Raw genomic sequence first — 18,927 nt, 5'->3', positions numbered from 1 at the left:
TACACCCAGACCGTGTTAGCTGTTAGCGCTGATGCTAAGTTAGCAGGTGAGCAGCAACGAGCCTCGTCTAAATTCGCCTTTCCTGATTCAACCACATTGTTTTTGTTTAATAAACTAAATCTTTATACGTTTATTAGAAATTATTTTTAATTGAATTAACTGTAAAAATGATAAAAACAAGCTCGTCCAGTTATGGCTTTTTTTTAACCCTCATCTCTTTATTCCTTCCAGTTTTTATTATGATCTTTTTCGGCTTTATTTTTATTGTTGTTGTGAAGTGCCTCCAGATTTTAATCTTGAAAGCAGCTACATTATAATATCCTTTCACCCCACTCTCCCGTCTCATAGTCCTATGCCATTTGACCTGAGAGGCCGTTGTCCATCCATCCATCTCCATGGATCGTCCAGAGTCAGGTCGCGGGGTGGCAGCCTCAGCCGAGAGGCCCAGACTTCCCTCTCCCCCATTTCTAAGGGAGAGCCCAGCCACCCTGCGGAGAAAACTCATTTCGGCCGCTTGTATCCGCAATCTCGTTCTTTCGGTCACTACCCAAAGCTCATGACCATAGGTGAGGGTAGGAACGTAGATCGACCGGTAAATTGAGAGCTTCGCCTTCTGGCTCAGCTCTCTCTTCACCACGACAGACCGGTACAACGCCCGCATCACTGCAGACGCAGCACCAATCCGCCTATCCATCTCACGCTCCAGTTTTCCCTCACTCGTGAACAAGACCCCGAGATACTTAAACTCCTCCACTTGAGGCTGGACCTCATCCCTGACCCGGAGAAGGCCAAGACCAAATCAAGACCATGGTCTCCGATTTAGAGGAGCTGATTCTCATCCCAGCTGCTTCACACTATATAATTTTTTATCTTCAGAATAATAATCGGCGAGCTAGAGGCACACGTGGGGGTGGGGGGTTCCCTGCTGATGTCAGCGGGAGGAAACCTGAAGCAGGTGTAGATATCTGCAGGGCGTTGCCCGCTCTGCTCTCTATCAGCCTTAGACCAGGCTCGGCTCGTGATCTGCAGAAGGTCTGCTTGCATTACATCACTCTGAGGAATGTGGGGGAGGGGGACAGCAGGAGATGGATCTGCTCCCACGTTCCCTCCTAAGTGAGTCCGATGAGGTTTTTCCTGTTTGGAAAACGGCAACAAAGAAAACTTTTTAGTGATGAAATAAACCTAAATCGTGCCTCAGCTGAACTAATCTGTAATTTCTCCTTCCAGCTCCACCTTCAAAGCCTCGTTTCACACATTTGTTTCCATTTTCAGGGTTGCAGGAAAAGTAACTCGGTCTGATTCTTTGTCCATCAGGAGGGAACCTCCAAGTTTGCAACTTTGGAAATCAACCCAAAGCGAGCGCAGAGGAGACACCAGCAGCAGAGAGACCTGGTCAGTCTGAAACCCTCAAGCAGCCTTAGGCGCCACCTAGAGGCAGGAGGAGTCTCTGCAGGTTCTTCGGTCCTCCGGTGGCATTAAAGGTTTGACACGTTCTCTGCTCTGATGGTCTACCTGTGAACAGGGCGTGATGCAGGGCACGATTCCTTACCTGGGAACCTTCCTGACGGATCTTGTGATGATGGACACCGCCATGAAGGATTACACCGAGGTCCGACCGGAACTGGCTTTTCCTGGGTGTTACGTGTTTTCATGTTGAAGCTGACGTTTGTGATCCTCTCTTTCAGGGTGGTCTCATCAACTTTGAAAAGAGAAGAAAGGTGAATTTAAGCTTTTTGTTGCTTTAAGATGTGATAAAGGAAGTGAAAAGGTCTCCAGAGGGAGCTCAACGCTGGATTCTTCTCTTGCAGGAGTTTGAGGTGATCGCTCAGATCAAACTGCTCCAGTTGGCCTCCAACAACTACAGTTTCACTCAGGACAGCCACTTCAGAGAGTGGTTCACATGCGTGGACAAACTCAGCGAGGCAGAAAGGTAATCCGTCGGAAGTCTGAGGAAGGAGCATCGGGCGTTTTGGGGGTTTCAATGAAGCTTCTTGTCTCGCAGCTACAACCTGTCCTGTGAGATCGAACCTCTGTCCGAGTCCGCTAGCAACACGCTCAGAGCCAAGAAGAACGGAGGGATCATGAAGCGCTGGAGCGAGTGCGTGGCCGAAAGTTCCATTTATCTGCAATTCTTCTCGTTTAAAAGCTAACAGACTCGACCCTCCTCCTTTTGTTTCAGCCGGCAGCTTGCGGAGGCTGGCTCCAGCGGCGGCGGCTCTCATTCCAAGTCCTTCGACCACTCGCACTACAGACCATACCAAGGAGGGGGAGGGGGGGACAGCGGCGACGCTCTGAGCGTCACCTCTGTCAGCTCCAGCGGTTCGGACCTGGAGGACGTGAACACTAGCTTCCTGTCTGATTCACCTGAGGGACACGAGCGGAAGGTGAACACGAGGAAATCGTTTAGTTTTGTCTCAGTCCCTCATTTGGGTTGTCAGGAAACTATACTGCCCCCTTCTGGCCAAAATAGGCTCCTGACGACATGATGTCACAAAGCACTTAAAACTTTTCTGTCAAACATTTTCTTCTTCTGTTTATTTTCTGCAAAAGAGCGTTTTCTCCCCATTAATCAGAGTTTGTCTCTGAACCCGTTCTGCTGTCCAGCCGTCACCAGGCGAGAGGCAGGAGACACCTGGGGCCAGGCGGGAGGCGGGGGACACCTGGGGCCAGGTGGGAGGCGGGGGACACCTGGGGCCAGGCGGGGGGCACCTGGGGCCAGGCGGGAGGCGGGGGGCACCTGGGGCCAGGCGGGAGGCGGGGGGCACCTGGGGCCAGGCGGGAGGCGGGAGACACCTGGGGCCAGGCGGGAGGCGGGGGGCACCTGGGGCCAGGTGGGAGGCGGGGGACACCTGGGGCCAGGCGGGAGGCGGGGGACACCTGGGGCCAGGCGGGAGGCGGGGGGCACCTGGGGCCAGGTGGGAGGCGGGGGACACCTGGGGCCAGGCGGGAGGCGGGGGACACCTGGGGCCAGGCGGGGGGCACCTGGGGCCAGGCGGGAGGCGGGGGGCACCTGGGGCCAGGCGGGAGGCGGGGGACACCTGGGGCCAGGCGGGAGGCGGGAGACACCTGGGGCCAGGCGGGGGGCACCTGGGGCCAGGCGGGAGGCGGGGGACACCTGGGGCCAGGCGGGAGGCGGGAGACACCTGGGGCCAGGCGGGAGGCGGGAGACACCTGGGGCCAGGCGGGAGGCGGGAGACACCTGGGGCCAGGCGGGGGGCACCTGGGGCCAGGCGGGAGGCGGGGGACACCTGGGGCCAGGCGGGAGGCGGGGGGCCTCGTTTTAAAAAATTTCTAATGTGATCAGCTGTTTCTGTATCACATCCCTCCTCCTGGGATCTTTCTGCATGGAGTTTGCATGTTCTCCCTGTGCACGCGTGGGGTCTGTCTGGGTACTACGGCTTCCTCCCACCATCCAAAAACATGACTGTTAGGTTAATTGGTTTGTCTAAATTGTCCTTAGGTGTGAGTGTGTGTGCAGGATTGTTTGTCCTGTGTGTCTCTGTGTTGCCCTGCGATGGACTGGCTCTCTGTCCAGGGTGTACCCTGCCTACTTGCCCGTTGACTGCCTTGAGATTGGGTCATAATGAATCTGTTCAGTTTGAAGCTGCAGAAGACTCTAAAGATAACCTTTGAAATGTTTAAAGTCTACCCGTGAACTCTAGCGGGAACTAAATGTGGATTAATCATGGGACATTAGTGGCTGTGTCGGGTTTTAAACCGTTTTCTGTGTTTTGTCTCCAGACGTCCACGCCTTCGGTGAAACTCACCGTTTCTGCTCTGGGGAGAGAAGCTCCAACAGCAGAGACAACATCAACAGTAGGTTTGGGGCTCCAGAGACACTTTTTACATGAAATTAAAGAAATGTCTGCATTCAGGGTTAAGTTCTCAGGTGGAGTTCAAACCAACTTTATTTAAAAAGCACCATTTCACCACAAGCGCTGAACAAAAGCTGTTATGTTATGCAGTCGTGATCCTAATAATAAGATGAGCGTTAGCTTCATCTGGACCTGCAGGCAATGACACAGACATCAAACCCACACTGGTAAACAGGAAGTCCAGATCAGGAGAGCTTGGGAACTACAAGCTCCGCCTCCCACGCTGGTCCTTCAGGCCAGGCTGAAGACCAATGGTGCTGCTGTGGCCCCCAGACTCTGGACCTCTCTCCCCCTGAGCCTGAGATCAGTGGACTCCTTTAAACTGGCCTGTTCAGGCTTTGGTGGGACCCCCTCTTCATCCTCTTCTTCCTCACTAGCTTCTCCTCATGCTGCTGTTTCTACCAGTTCTGCCTTTCTCGGGATCCTGTGTTACATTTTCCCTTTTTTATTATTAAATCGTTTGATCGTTTTCTTTTTTACTTGAGGCTCTCTAAACGGGGCATCCGCGGGTCCTTAAAGGGTCTTAAATGTGCTTTTCCAAATTTAAGGCCTTAAAAATCCTTAAAAATGACAAATTATCCTTAAATCCAGTTTCCAAGTGTCTTAAATTGCCAAAGACCCAATAAACAACACACAAGATTCTTTTATGTCTATAAAAATGTTGTGAATTTCTAGTTAGTGTTCAGCATTTTTTGTGTACGATGTTGGCGTAAGCGGAACCGTACGCATTCAGTTGGTTGTGAAAGGGGCTATTTTTAGATGAGCACGTTAGCTGGTTAAGCTAGTGGGAGCTTGCGCCATGGGGAAGTGCAAGTTTAATGGTAACTAGATGGCTAATCCCACGTTCGCGACGTGGTTAGCACCGCTTCCAGGCAATAACTGGAAATTATAGCTTAAATTTGGTCAAAGTGGCCTTAAAAAAAGGTCTTAAAGTCTTAAATTTGGCCTCCTTAAACCTGCAGATACCCCGTTTCTTCCTTTGGAACCACCTTCAGTAACGCTGCAGCTCTGAAGCGCTTCTAACCCTGTCCGCTGACAGGAGTGCAGTGATGGCGCTGTCAGTCACAAACACATGCTAATGCAGGACACAAAGCTCCTGATTTCTGAGACCTTGTTCAGATAAAAACATAAAAAAAACCTGATGAATTAGTTTTAGTACAAACAAAGTTAAGTCATCTATTACCTTCCTGTTTCCTCCCTCCTCCAGTTCTGGGAGTGCACGTCTCTGTCGTCTCTTGACACCTCCGGGATGGGATCCAGCTCTGGTTCCGCCTCAGGCTCCAGCAGCGCCTCCTCCTCCTCCGTCTCCTCCTCCACGCCGCTGTCGGCCTCTCGCTCACACAAACGCTCGGTGTCGGCGGTGTCGAACTACTCCACGCTGTCGCTGCCGCTCTACAACCAGCAGGTGGACGACTGCTGCATCATCCGGGTGAGCCTGGATGTGGAGAACGGCAACATGTACAAGAGCATCCTGGTGAGAGCGGAGCAACCTTTCTGCCTTTTACGCTTCAGGAATGGCGTCTAATGAATACGTGACCTTTGGGTTAACTCAGGTGACGAGTCAGGACAAGACTCCCGCCGTCATCAGGAAGGCCATGATCAAACACAACCTGGAGCGGGAGAAAACCGAGGAATACGAGCTGATGCAGAAACTCTCAGAGGACAAAGGTGAAGGCAGAAAATGAATCCATGCATCGCGGGTTCTCCTGACGAGAATAAATAAGATGTAGCTACTGCTACCGGGCAGACCCCCACCTGCCATGTGGGGTCACTAACATTAGCTTAGCTTCACAACCAGACCAGCTCCTTCACTGCTGCTGGTGATCAGATGCGAGTCTGGGTTGCCATGGTGACGACACTATCTGTAACAGCAGCTTTTCTCGTGGATCTGACCAATAAAAGCCTCTTATTTAACCGCATTAATGCGTTTGTTCCGCAGAGCTCCGGATACCCGACAACGCCAACGTCTTCTACGCCATGAACTCCACTGCCAACTACGACTTTGTGCTGAAGAAGCGAGGCCCGGCGCGGCCGCCGCGGGCCAAGAACGTGGCCAGCTCCACGCTGCCTCGCATGAAGCAGAAGGGACTGAAAATCGCCAAGGGGATTTTCTGAGGGGGGCGGGATGCTCGCCACTTCCTGCCTCCTAACCGCCATTTCCCCCCTGGTGTGGTTGCTCCTCTTTGGGAGACGACCTGAAGTGTCCACGCTTTAGTTCGGACAGCGGCAGAAACGTTGGAGGACGAACCGACTGGTGTTTCCGTGGAGTCGCAGGAAGCAGAGGAGCACTTTAGCACTTAGCTGCTCAGCAGCTGTCTGCGTTTCCGAAACTCACCTGTGGGGAAAAGCAGCCTCTGTTCTCGGCACTACGGCAACCCTTTATGTCATTTATGGAAAATTATTAAGAGTTCCTGATCCATCACCTTTTGTTTACAGCAGTTTACGACCACGTTCACTTTTACACGCCGTGACTCTTCTGGCACTCCCCCAACCCTAACCACACACACACACACACACACACACACACACACCCCTAACGGACCGGTGGGCGGCGCAGACACTGCAGCTGTCAGAATGTGTTTCTGTGGTTCAGGGAGCTTCAGCTCCGAATGCGTCGGGATGCGCGTTGGCCCTGACGTGCTACAAAAAAACTGGAGACCTGTCAAAGCGCAGTGGGCGTGGCCACGAGTCTGGCCCTGCTGTTTGTTATGTTACTAACACACGTTAACCACTACATCCTGGAGGGCGAGCATCGTCCTTGGACCGCGACTGAAAGCAGACGGAGTGTAAATATGTCTCGTAGGAGACTCCTGTTGTTGTTGATGTTTTGTTGTTTACTTCTCTGCTCTCACATGGTGCTGTCACTCATCTCTATGAAAAGGTTGCACCAACCGTGTTCTGCTCTTAAACACAAAGGCGCCATGTTGGGGGGTGTTGGGGCTCGGGGTAGACTCGTGTGGGGTCTTAACACAATCTCGGATTTAAGGAATCTTTTAGTCGCTTCATATTGTTTGTTTTTAACAATTCAGCAAAAGTAAATCCCAAAATATTTCAAAAGGCTAAAAAAATGTGAAAGTAAGATTCCAAACATTTGACTTGGAGGCACTCGTTTATTATTTATCAGCACGAGTCAGTTTGCAGAGGAAAACCAGGAATTCTGAGGTTCCCAGGTTTTTCCTGCAGCTGTGCTCTGTGGCATTCTGGTTTGGGCCGGTTTAGCTCTTCCAACATGGCGGCTGGTGATAAAATCCCTATGTGCCGTGAGCGGCCTGCAGACCGTTCTCCCGCTAAATCTCCTTCCTGTTTTTTTCTCTTTGGAGCTCGCTGTGAAAGCACTCATGAAGGATAATCCAGAATAATCTTGAGTTTAGGGCATGAAACGAGTTAATGCTGCGTGTTGAATCCCAGATGAACGACTGCGTTGCTGCCAAGCCGAACGTGAGGGAACTAATTTAGTTTCCTCTCTTTGGTGACACGATTCCGACGTTTCCTCCGTGTTTAATTCCCACATTCAGGCTGATTTAGTTTCTGCGCCCGTTCTTGTTCAGAGTTCACTCAAAGCAGCTTGCAGGTAAAACATTCCACCTTAAATAAGTTCTTGGATATTTTCTGCTCCGCGGCTTTAATTTTCCTGTTACTGCAAAGCATTGTGGGAATTGTAGGAACTCAGTAGTCGGTCACCAAAAGCATTGGGATTTCCTTTTTCCTGCAAAAACGCCCAAGTTTTCCTGCTGTTTGGGACCAAGTCGTTTCCTGTTTTGTTTTTGTTTACGTCCGCTATCTCAACGATCAAACGATGGGAGACAAAATCCAACCTGTGGAAACACATTGATGAGCAGCAGGCGGCACATCGTCTGGCTGAAACCCTTTGCACTGTGACCTTTGACCCCTCTGGTCCGCCCTGTTGGCACGGCACGTCTAGCACTGTGAACTAAACTCACGCACACCTGCTGGTGTCATAGTGAACGTCCACCCAAAGGCTGGATCCTACATGTGCCAAACAGGAGCAGCTTTCATGTTCGGGATTAGAACACTAAAGGCGGCGGCGCTGGGGACGGCTTGGTTTGTCCAGGAAACGCGTTTGTAGATGAAACCGATGCAGAAACTGAAGCTCGTTATTCTGGTTTTTGCTCAAACCAAACATGAACACATTCAAATGTTTAAGTCTCCTTTTTGGTTTTCTGTTTTGCTCCATATTTTAGGTCAGTTTAATAGATTAAAACTCAGATTATTACACGTCATCAGAATTCCTCATTCAGGTTTTACACTGGAACAAAATTAAAACCAAACCGGTGAAACTGAGCTAACGGCGGTAATCCACATTTAACTCAAAACACTGTCATTGTTTCTGCAGAGGTTTTCTATCTGCTCGCGTTCCTCAGAGTCCTGGAGGGATGTGTGTGTGTGTGTGTGTGTGTGTGTGTGTGTGTGTGTGTGTGTGTGTGTGTGTGTGTGTGTGTGTGTGTGTGTGTGTGTGTGTGTGTCGTGGCAGCCCGTGTTGAAATGAATTTTGTGACTGGACCTGATTTGTGAGTTTGAACAAGAAAAAAAAATCAGTTTTATAAGAACAAAGCAGCGCGGAGGCCTGTGGTGTGTCGTGTGTTTGCTGTTGCTCTGGTGCCATTTTCCATTCGAACAGAAGAATTGCAAACATTCTTCAAACAGCAGTTTGTTTTTTTCATGTTTTTCCCCCAAACACAAAACCTGTGTAGTAAACCAACAGTTCTTGGTTGTTTCTTTGTTTTATTTATTGATTTGTATATAAAGATTTTGTTTTTCATTGTACATTCTCCTTTTCTTTGTTATAGATTAATATATTCATGTATATATGAATAAACATTAAGTTTGTAAAATTAAAATCATGTCTTTGCCCCTTAGTTGATCTTTAAGGTTTAGAAATGTATTTCATGACCAGACTGTTGGGAGTCTCCTCTTGTCCCTGATCCAGCGTACCACATGGTGATAGAAGAGGTGAGGATGACTCTGGACCTTTTTATCATGGAGGTGATGGTGGGCTCCCACTTGGGTGATGGTGGTGATCAGGAATTCACCATCGTGATGGGAGTGTGTGACAGGGTTATGTGGGCAGGGGAGCTGTGTGCTTTCTAAAGTCCACAACAACCTCTGTTGCCTTCTGGGTGCTTAGCACCAGGTTGTTGTGGCTGCACCAGGACACCAGCCGTTCCACCTCTATTCTGTAGGCACTCATCCCCGTCAGAGTTGAAAGAGAAAAGGATAATGCATGCTAGACATACCAGCAGAGGATGTGAAACCAGTTGGGATTGCATCAAATACAATGGCAAGTTCTCTAGGGGTAGCTGGGGTGTTACAGTCAGAAAGTCATATCTAAACGTGTCATTCCCCATGTCATTGGGGCAGCAGTAGCTCAGGTGGTAGAGCGGGTTGCCTCATGATTGGAGGGTCATGGGTTCGATTCCAGCTCCAGCCAGGGGTATCCTCCTGTTGTGTCCTTGGGCAAGACACTTCACCCAACTTGCCTGTGGATGACGGCGCCAAATGGCAGCCTCGCCTCTGTCAGACCTCCCCAGGGTGGCTGTGGCTACAAGTAGCTTACCATCACTAGCAGTGTGTGAATGTGAAGAGTGTGTGAAAGCTTCTTTGGGGGTCTTGAAAAGCGCTATATAAGTTCAATGCATTATTATTATTCATTCAGTCATTCATTCATTTATAGAGCGCCTTCCTGCTGCCAACCAAGGCAGCCCAAAGCACTGAACTCAGCAGTGTAAAATTAACAAGCATTAAAATAATAAAGAATACATCACAAGGAGTAATAAGTACTATACATGAATTCATGTTATGTACCAGCACCCAGGTTGTTGTGGCTGCACCAGGACACCAGCCGTTCCACCTCTATTCTGTAGGCACTCATCCCCGTCAGAGTTGAAAGAGAAAAGGATAATGCATGCTAGACATACCAGCAGAGGATGTGAAACCAGTTGGGATTGCATCAAATACAATGGCAAGTTCTCTAGGGGTAGCTGGGGTGTTACAGTCAGAAAGTCATATCTAAACGTGTCATTCCCCATGTCATTGGGGCAGCAGTAGCTCAGGTGGTAGAGCGGGTTGCCTCATGATTGGAGGGTCATGGGTTCGATTCCAGCTCCAGCCAGGGGTATCCTCCTGTTGTGTCCTTGGGCAAGACACTTCACCCAACTTGCCTGTGGATGACGGCGCCAAATGGCAGCCTCGCCTCTGTCAGACCTCCCCAGGGTGGCTGTGGCTACAAGTAGCTTACCATCACTAGCAGTGTGTGAATGTGAAGAGTGTGTGAAAGCTTCTTTGGGGGTCTTGAAAAGCGCTATATAAGTTCAATGCATTATTATTATTCATTCAGTCATTCATTCATTTATAGAGCGCCTTCCTGCTGCCAACCAAGGCAGCCCAAAGCACTGAACTCAGCAGTGTAAAATTAACAAGCATTAAAATAATAAAGAATACATCACAAGGAGTAATAAGTACTATACATGAATTCATGTTATGTACCAAAACAGTAAAATCATAGATAAAATCTTCATTTAGCTAAAAACTACATGCAAACAAAGACTAAAAACCAGACACAGTTAAACAGATCAGAGGCCTAACGGGTGATGTGAGTCTGCAGTGCATCTTCAATTTAGCTTTAGAAGCATCAAGTGTAGTTGAGAGTCTTAATTCCAGTGGAAGGCCGTTCCACAACTTTGGGGCCAAAGCACTAAAAGCTCGATCTCCGCGACTCTTACGTTTAGATCGTGTCCATGCTTGTTAAAAAATATCTTTACTTTTATTAATGATTTTAATTTACTTTAATAGCTAGATCATGATCCACTTAATTTCTTAAAAGCAGTGATTTATTATGATTGAAACAAATATTCTGGTTATTCCAAATGAAACTGCTACGACGGGAAAGGTGATGAACCAGCGTGCAGCTCCACACGTTTGCTGGAAGTTTTTGCATCTTAACCAGAACTTCAGCTGATTGACAGAGCGCGTAATGCTTAACGTCATTTGTCTGCGACTGGAGAACGTCGACGAGTTCGTCCTTCGCGCGTGCGCAGTAGCCCGGAGCTTTGTTGTGTCCTCTCGCTATGGCGCTGAGCAAAACGTTTGGACAAAAACCGGTGAAATTTCAGCTCGAGGAGGATGGGGACTTTTACATGATCGGTTCAGAGGTCAGTATGTGTGCGTTTAACGCCTTGCTACATGTAAGACTATTTTATTGTGGGCAGAACTTTCAGGTTAAGCCTGACAGCTGGTGCGTTAGCCGCTAGCTCTTAGCTTAGCGGTAATCGCAAAGATGCAGATCGTGTTCATTCATTTTTAATCCGAGGACAGAGCGAAGATAAAACTTACCGAGCAGAACAACGAGATCAGAAAAGTACGCTTTTCTTTTAAAAAAAAAGTCACTCTGAAGGCTCATTGGTTTGTTGTTTGAGTAAGCTAACCGTTAGCACAAATGCTATCTTGACTTCTCACAACCAGGGTGCTAGCTTTAGATTAATTTCAGATTTTAGGAATGTTTCGGTTTTATTTCATTAGACCAGCACAGATTCCTGTTGGTTCTGATACGTCACTCGTGTTTCCTTTTAGAACCACGTTCTGTTCTCTTGCTTTATCTCTTAACTGAGACGCTACCAGCTGCAACTCCTTAAAACTCTTACAAATATGTGTCTTTTATTCATCTGGTCGTTGTCATGTGCTTTGTTTCCTTTTGGTAAATCGCTTATCTGGAATAGTCATGTCTTTTCTTTTGTGTTTAGGTTGGAAACTACCTTCGTATGTTTAGAGGCTCCTTGTATAAACGCTACCCATCGTTATGGAGAAAACTGGCAACAGTGGAAGAGCGAAAGAAAATAGTGGAGTCGTCACACGGTCAGTAGAGCACAGCCCTGACTCCCAAACGGAATCTGTTTCCTATCAGATTGGGTTTCTGTTCTTGTCGTTTAGATCACGGCTACACTCAGCTGGCCACCAGCGTGACGCTGCTGAAGGCCTCAGAGGTCGAAGAGATTCTGGATGGAAATGATGAAAAGTACAAAGCTGTGTCGATCAGCACTGAGCCCCCCGCCTACCTCAGGTACAAGTGGCTAATTAAACACTTTACCTGAGAAGGAAACAAGCCATAAATATTATGACTTTGGGATGAAAATAGTTTTAATCAAAGAGTCGTAGCAGCATTTAGCCTTACTGGGATGATTCGTAGCTTCTCTTTTGTGCATTCATACTGTGTTTTTGTCCGTCTGTGGTAGCTTCTGTCTACAGTTTAAATCTGAAATGTTGGACAATGTGACAGTGATTAAGTCACCTGATGGGGTTTTTATTGCTGGTTTGTTGCCATCAGGGAACAGAAAGCCAAGAGGAATAGTCAGTGGGTTCCAACGCTACCTAACAGTTCCCACCACCTGGATGCAGTCCCCTGCTCCACCACCATCAACCGCAGCCGGCTGGGCCGGGAAAAGAAGAGGACCTTCCCTCTGTGGTGAGCTTCAGACCGCGTGTGTGAACTTTACTTTGAAGTCGGGTTTTTTGTTTGTTTGTGTTTACAAAGATATGCATTGTCTTAAGTCACAAAGCTTAAAGGTAATGTGGAGGATGTTTCTGAATAGCATGAGAGAGAAGGCCCAGTTTTCCACACTCTGTTTACCAGCAGCTGCCTGCCTTGCAACACTTCTTCTGGCTGTAGACTGAAATGGATTTCACATGAAAACTACTCGGCAACAAGCACGTATGACAGATGCCTTACGTGAAAGCTTCGCCAGAATGATTGACAGTTTTATGGACCGATGGTTCCGATGATCCACCTGGAAGAAAAAGAAGAGGCGGTATTGGTGCACCATTTCTCAGTTATTCCTGTCACAGCCGAGCTACTGACGGCAGGTTTCGAGTCTTACTTCCTGATATGTGGACATCTCTCCTCTGATTGGCTAACAGCAACACGACTCTACCACTGACTGTCTGCTCAGCAATGTTGATGTTTCGTCTCCACAAATAACACAAGCCTGGAGGAGTTCTGCTGTGTGGTGGACTTGCTAATGCTAGCGGTTAGCTTCTACTAGCAGAGATGTTCTCTGCTGTTTCCTGGATGCTAAACCAACAACAGCATTCCCCGTCGTGAGTCCATGAATGTCAGTCACAGTGTGACGTAGATTTGTCAGGATTTTCTAATCCTAGAGTTTCACCGTCTGTTTTCTATCAGAAGCTACTGCAGCAGATAGGTGTAGGAGACTATCTTCATGTTCAGCCTGCAGTAAACACTCAGAGTGACCCGTTAGATTCAGAGATAAGAATTAAAACATGGTTTTCCTCACCTGTAATGTTTATATCTGTCAATACTTTATCCTGCCCAGCTTTGATGACCACGATCCAGCTGTGATCCATGAAAATGCCACCCAGCCCGAAGTCCTTGTCCCGATCCGCCTGGACATGGAGATCGAGGGTCAGAAGCTCCGAGATGCTTTCACTTGGAACATGAACGGTAGTTCCTTTCGTCTCTCTCAGCAGGTGGAAACAACGTGAAACCAGTTATAGAGAATTTGTGTATTTTCTGCTTGTTCATGTTCAGAGAAACTCATGACGCCAGAGATGTTTGCGGAGATCTTGTGTGACGACCTGGACCTGAACCCACTGGCGTTCGTTCCTGCCATCGCCTCGGCCATCCGACAGCAGATCGAGTCATACCCGACAGACAGCATCCTGGAGGACCAAACGGACCAGAGGGTGATCATCAAGGTGAGGCCCCACCCCCGCCCCGGTGTGTGTAGTGCTCTACAGACGTCTGAGTTGTTTCTTGCTCCAGCTGAACATCCACGTGGGGAACATCTCTCTGGTGGACCAGTTTGAGTGGGACATGTCGGAGAGGGAAAACTCGCCGGAGAAGTTTGCTCTGAAGCTGTGCTCGGAGCTCGGCCTGGGCGGAGAATTTGTCACCACCATCGCCTACAGCATCCGAGGTCAGCTGAGCTGGCACCAGAGGACCTACGCCTTCAGGTAGCAAATCCCCGCCGCGGATCACGTTCGGTAGTTATGATCAGAAATAGATGAGCAGCTTTCTTCTGATTGGCAGGATTTTATTTATGAATTCCTTTTTTAGATTCCAACACGAAGCAGCTGCTTTGTTTGATGGAGTCTTTAAATGTTCTTTCAGAATTCCATGAAAACAAAAATAGTGGAGATCTTTGTTGTTCCCTGCAGCCTTGAGCTGGAAATGCTGGAATCCACCTTCATTTAAATGCTTTTGAAAGAGTTTTAATAACTAAATGAAATCATGTAAACACGAAGACGCGATACAAAGATGGTTTTGAGCTCATGTTTGTGTGAATCAGCACTCCGGACGCTGCTGGAAAACAACATGGAAGCATGAATTTCATTTAGACAAAAAAAATCTCTGTTTTGATCAGATTCATTTTTAATATTTAACCATTTACTTAAGCTGCTATGTTGCTTTATTTAAAGGGGCATTACGGAAGTTTGACGGCCAAAACATGTATAGAAATAATAAATGTCTTCTTCATACATTCTCCTGCAATGCCCTGGTCCTGTAGAATGAGCCCTGGCATTTTTACTGTGATTGCCTGTTTTTCTGTAAAATCACAGAAAAAGAGAGATGCTCGGGTCGAGCAGGCTGCTTCATGCGCGTTCACGCTCAGGCATCGCCCGTAGCATTTGCTATCCGTAGCTTTAGCAGCAGAGAGAGAGGCAGTGCCACTTTGTCGCTGTTCCTAACGCCTAGTGACAAAGCTAGCTACATTTCTGAGGACCCTTAGCTACTTTCTGTAGAACTTTCTTCTAGATATTTCCTGCAAATTAGCAACAAAATAGCCATTTTCGCTCCAAACCGTTCTTTGAACATTGTTTCAGCTGTCATCAAGGATATAAATGTTACAGATACAAAAGACGTCACTGGCGCTTTAGCTCACCTAGTAAGACGTTGGACTCTCGTGCAGAAGACCCGGGTTTGATTCTGGGTGTGAACGTAGTTTATTTAGAGTTTATTTTTTACATTAATGGTATATTTTTTACAGTAAGATGCCCAAATTTTTATTTGAGACTCGCCGAACGGCATTGAATTCACAGATAAAAAAGATGTGGGTTCAGCTTTCATTTTGGAACAATTTTTCAAGCAAGGGAAGGGAATGATCTGAGCATGCAGGAGGACTGACCCATCATAAACCTTTGTCGGCTGTGCTGAAGAGAAAGGTACAGAACCAACTTATTTAATTAATTAGCTGCACGTTCTCCTGTCCTCTGTCCTCCGGACCACACACACACACACACACACACACACACACACACACAAGGGACTGTCTCAGCTGTTATTTTCGTTAAGGTGTGTGCACGTCCAGCATGCGCGCCTCGTGCACAAGCCTACTATTGAAGCTGCCGTTACGCTTTTGGCCTGAGGGGGCAATCACGAGCATAAAAATTCAAAACTCCGTAAAGTCCCTTTAAGGTGGAATAACTGAAAGGACATTTGTATTTAAAAAAATCCACCTTTAGGTTGTAAGTACACCTTTTTTTAGATCATATCTTGATCAATACAGCAATGTTTGTTGTCAGCTAGGCTGATCTTTGGCACAAACGACAGTTCTGATGTGACGACGAGTCTCGGTGCACGTTAGGGTTCAGGTGTCTGAATGTGAAAGTGTTGGTTTGAGACTGATCGTGCCGTGGCGTGTTTGGTGTTGTGCAGTGAGAACCCGCTGCCCACTGTGGAGATTGCCATCAGAAACACAGGTGATGCTGACCAGTGGTGTCCTCTGCTGGAGACCCTGACAGACGCAGAGATGGAGAAGAAGATCAGAGACCAGGACAGAAACACCAGGTAAGCTGTTGGCTGGATGCCAGAATCATAAATGGCTTTTAAAGGTGCGATGTGCAAAAATGGTCAAATGTGCTAGCCTGGCCTGCCAGACTCGTCCTCTGTTTCATCCTGCACAGAGAAAGAGTCTGGTAACTCACAGGCAGAGGCACATGAGGGGCGGGACTAGGCGGCTCAAAAATAACCAATCAGAAGAAAGAAGGAAATGCCGGCTGTACCGCACAACCCTAGTTTTCTAGTTGTAAAATTTAACCTCACGGTTATTGTGACCAAAATTATCACGTTTTTCGGTATTATCACGGTATATTTTTTAAATGTGTTACATTTTCAGACAACTAAATAAACCCTATATCAGGAAAATATTGTCCTCGGTTTGTGTCCTTCCAGTGAGCTTTGCAGATGTGGGAAAATGTCATCAGGCAGTAATCATTGTTAAATTCATAATTATTCTCGGAGAGAGACCAACTCTTATCTGCCCCTGGGAGCCCCGTAATGCATAGCGTCATTTCAACATGGCGGTGTCCGCGACACGGTTTATATGCAGGTAGCGGCGCTGCGGCTGCTTTATATAGCGACTCGTTGCATTCTCCCTAAACCCAAATCCTCGGATCACGCATTTTAGCTAAAACGCTAACGTTAGCTTGCCTTGCGTTGACTGTAGAGTTGTGGGTGATGGTCACGCAGATGTGTCATGAGATTTGAAGCGTTGCTGCCTTTCACAGACACTTTTTCTGCACGTGCTGCAAACAGGATAGCCGTCTTCTATCAGCTGTCTCTCGGCATTCTTCAAATATACAAAATATGCCCGTACTTCTCACTTTGTCTTCTTTGAGGGATAATAAATGACCTGAGCGCTGCCGTCTCCTCCTTTGGCCATTATTTCAGCTTTAGCTTCAAGAAAGTTTTGGTTGTAAACAACAAAGTGCGCATGTGCCGCCGGCAACTTGAGCAGATGATACGGTGGCTGGTAAGGGTCACCGCGCCTACACCGCAGCCACGGTAACCCACCGAGATAATATAGTTTTTAAAAACAAGACGGTTATTATTATTGTCAACTTTTTTTACCAGGGTTTACCGCTGCAGCGGTTACCGTGACAACCCTAGTGTGTTTACATGAACATCAGAAAACCAAAATATTGCCTTAAATAGACTAACTCCCCTTTTAGAATGCATGTGCAGCGTTTCCCCCAGCGCTCTATAAGGCTAGCAAGTCGCCAGGCCGTGCTTGGTCTCTCTCCCCCCCTCCCCCGCAGTCACAGATTACACATGGTAGCTCGCCCGCAGTCGTGGAAGACCGACGGTAACAGAACGAGCCGTGTACCCCTCTTCCAATGTCACGGTTGACTGACGCTAGCGGAACGATCTGTACTGAGCATGAAGCTGCTTCAGCGTAAACTTCCTTCCTACATGATTCAGAAATTTGACTGAAATGTTTACATATTGCTCCTTTAACTGTATTTAACTGCATTGGATTTGTTACAAATATGGAATAATTTTCAGTCGTTTGCTTATTAATTAGTTCATATTTATGTAATTTTTTATCTTGCCTGTTTAGTAAACTGGGTTTTGGTTAAAACAGTGCTGTTTTTTCAAAATAAAAGCAGCTGATGATGCTCCTCTTGTTTGTCCCTAGGCGAATGAGGCGTCTGGCGAACACGGCACCAGCGTGGTAGCTGGCCTGGCATTGGCGCCACCTACAGGATTGTTGCTTGTGCTGTTTGAGGTCATGGTTCTCCTCAGCAGCAGAGTTTCGTCCTTCATCTCCTCTGCTCTGCTGGGATCTCGGTCTACTCCTCACGCTTTTATTTTGCGGTTAATTTTAAAATTTAGTTTGTTGGGGACCGTTAGAAAAAACCCTCCGTGTCTCCCACGTGACCCTCAGAGAAGCTGCTCCCTTTGACCACTGACTCTACCCGACCAGACGGGGAAACACGCAACAGGCTCAAATAATATATTGTTTTGTTGTATTTGTTGTCTTTTTGTACATTTTAATAATTCTTACAAAATAAAAAATACAAACGTTTATGTTTGAACCTGTTTGACCTCTGCAGCTGCACGCTCCATCGGCTATAATAGTTGTTTAAAAACATGTTTATGAGGTTCTTTGCACTAAATCACACTCACAGCCAGCCAGCTGAATAAGGCTGGTGTCATCTGGATAATAGTGAAACTAAAACGGCCTAACGTCATTTTTTTTACATTGGTAAATCATTTTACATATAGTTTTGCATATTTTTGGTTGTATATGTACTCTACGCAACAGGAAATCTGAGGAGCCAAAAGAACCTGCTCTCTAAAAAGAGCCTGAATTCCCATCACTATGCTGCTGATCAGGACCAAGCCCCCACAATGCGGGTGAAAAATTGAGGCCAACGCAGAAGTGACGACAATTGCATTTCCACCCTCATCCACTAGGGGCTGGTGTCAGAAGCGAGCAAATCCTCATTGACTCCCATGTTAAAAATACTAATTTCACAGCAGAAATAAACATGTTTACAGCCTGGTACCAAAACATGTTTTTGGTTTAAATGATCTAGTTTACACTCATGACAACTCTGAGGGGGGTGAATTTTTTTCTCACTCTTCTGTTTAAGTGTATTAAAAGCCTAAAATTCTGTATATTTAATGAGCATCAGACCCACGTGATCACAGAGCTAGCTCCGGGGAAAGGCCTCAGTCTGAGCCTCAGCCTGGCTTGGAAACTGCTCCGGGATTTTGAGTCTCTGTGTTTGTGTATTCTTTTTTGGATATTATTTGTGCAATTGTTGGACAAAATGACTTGCTGTGGCATTAATTGCACCAATAGAGCGTCCAAGGAGTCTCCACTTCATTTTTTTCGGTAAGTAAAATTATATTTATGTATTTTAGGTCACTGCCGAGCTGAGCTTAGATTTTAACATGTACTGTTTAACCATGAAATTTAAATGTAAAAGGGTAAACCCCAGTGCATTTAACATAATGCTGCACTTTAGAAAATGGGTTGAAATATAACATGTTGGTGGAGCTGGGTTCCGACTATCGGCTTGTGGAGCTCTTGGGAGACCGATGTTTTCCACCCGTTCTCCCTTCCCGCAGCTCGGCGCATCTCTGTCTGATCGCGGCTTCTGTGTGCTGCACGGGCTTTCAGCTTGTGGAGCTCTGGGATGGAAACCTTTCCACCCGGTTCTCCCCAGCGGCAGCTCTGCACATCTCAGATCGCAGCGGCGCTTGTCTGCTGTGTGGCTGCCGGCTTGTGGA

The 18,927-nt window shown here is 47.3% G+C and overlaps 2 protein-coding genes across 5 annotated transcripts in view; both read left to right on the top strand.

The window, feature by feature from the left end:
- ralgds (ral guanine nucleotide dissociation stimulator) overlaps window positions 1-6,166 on the top strand; it is a 41,289-nt gene extending 35,123 nt beyond the window's left edge. For all 4 annotated transcript variants that reach the window (XM_070555622.1, XM_015960261.3, XM_015960260.3 and 1 more), the window contains exons 9-18: window positions 1,315-1,392; window positions 1,523-1,609; window positions 1,686-1,718; window positions 1,809-1,930; window positions 2,003-2,098; window positions 2,180-2,384; window positions 3,742-3,816; window positions 5,083-5,349; window positions 5,429-5,543; window positions 5,815-6,166. In XM_070555622.1, coding sequence (XP_070411723.1) covers window positions 1,315-1,392; window positions 1,523-1,609; window positions 1,686-1,718; window positions 1,809-1,930; window positions 2,003-2,098; window positions 2,180-2,384; window positions 3,742-3,816; window positions 5,083-5,349; window positions 5,429-5,543; window positions 5,815-5,990 — 1,254 coding nt within the window. In that variant the 3' untranslated portion in view covers window positions 5,991-6,166. The remainder of the gene's footprint in view (window positions 1-1,314; window positions 1,393-1,522; window positions 1,610-1,685; window positions 1,719-1,808; window positions 1,931-2,002; window positions 2,099-2,179; window positions 2,385-3,741; window positions 3,817-5,082; window positions 5,350-5,428; window positions 5,544-5,814) is intronic.
- A 4,726-nt stretch (window positions 6,167-10,892) lies between these two features.
- On the top strand, window positions 10,893-17,713 carry smarcb1a (SWI/SNF related BAF chromatin remodeling complex subunit B1a). The gene is made up of 9 exons (XM_015960263.3): window positions 10,893-11,044; window positions 11,633-11,744; window positions 11,820-11,949; window positions 12,214-12,351; window positions 13,220-13,347; window positions 13,435-13,601; window positions 13,669-13,859; window positions 15,562-15,693; window positions 17,324-17,713. The coding sequence occupies exons 1-9, from the start codon at window positions 10,961-10,963 to the stop codon at window positions 17,361-17,363; spliced, it is 1,122 nt and encodes a 373-aa protein (XP_015815749.1). The 5' UTR covers window positions 10,893-10,960; the 3' UTR covers window positions 17,364-17,713.
- The last annotated feature ends 1,214 nt before the right edge of the window (window positions 17,714-18,927 follow it).

This window comes from Nothobranchius furzeri, chromosome 10, assembly GCF_043380555.1.
Source record: "Nothobranchius furzeri strain GRZ-AD chromosome 10, NfurGRZ-RIMD1, whole genome shotgun sequence".
Classification (NCBI taxonomy): domain Eukaryota; kingdom Metazoa; phylum Chordata; class Actinopteri; order Cyprinodontiformes; family Nothobranchiidae; genus Nothobranchius; species Nothobranchius furzeri.
The sequence above is the reverse complement of the archived record's forward strand: the minus strand, read 5'-3'. Positions and strand labels throughout refer to the sequence as shown.

Bases quoted from the DNA above. Each gene is read 5' to 3' on its own strand.
- smarcb1a (XM_015960263.3), top strand. From the start codon at position 10,961: ATGGCGCTGAGCAAAACGTTTGGACAAAAACCGGTGAAATTTCAGCTC. The intron at 13,602-13,668 runs GTGAGGCCCCAC...TTCTTGCTCCAG, and splicing joins ACCAGAGGGTGATCATCAAG to CTGAACATCCACGTGGGGAA. The intron at 15,694-17,323 runs GTAAGCTGTTGG...GTTTGTCCCTAG, and splicing joins GACCAGGACAGAAACACCAG to GCGAATGAGGCGTCTGGCGA.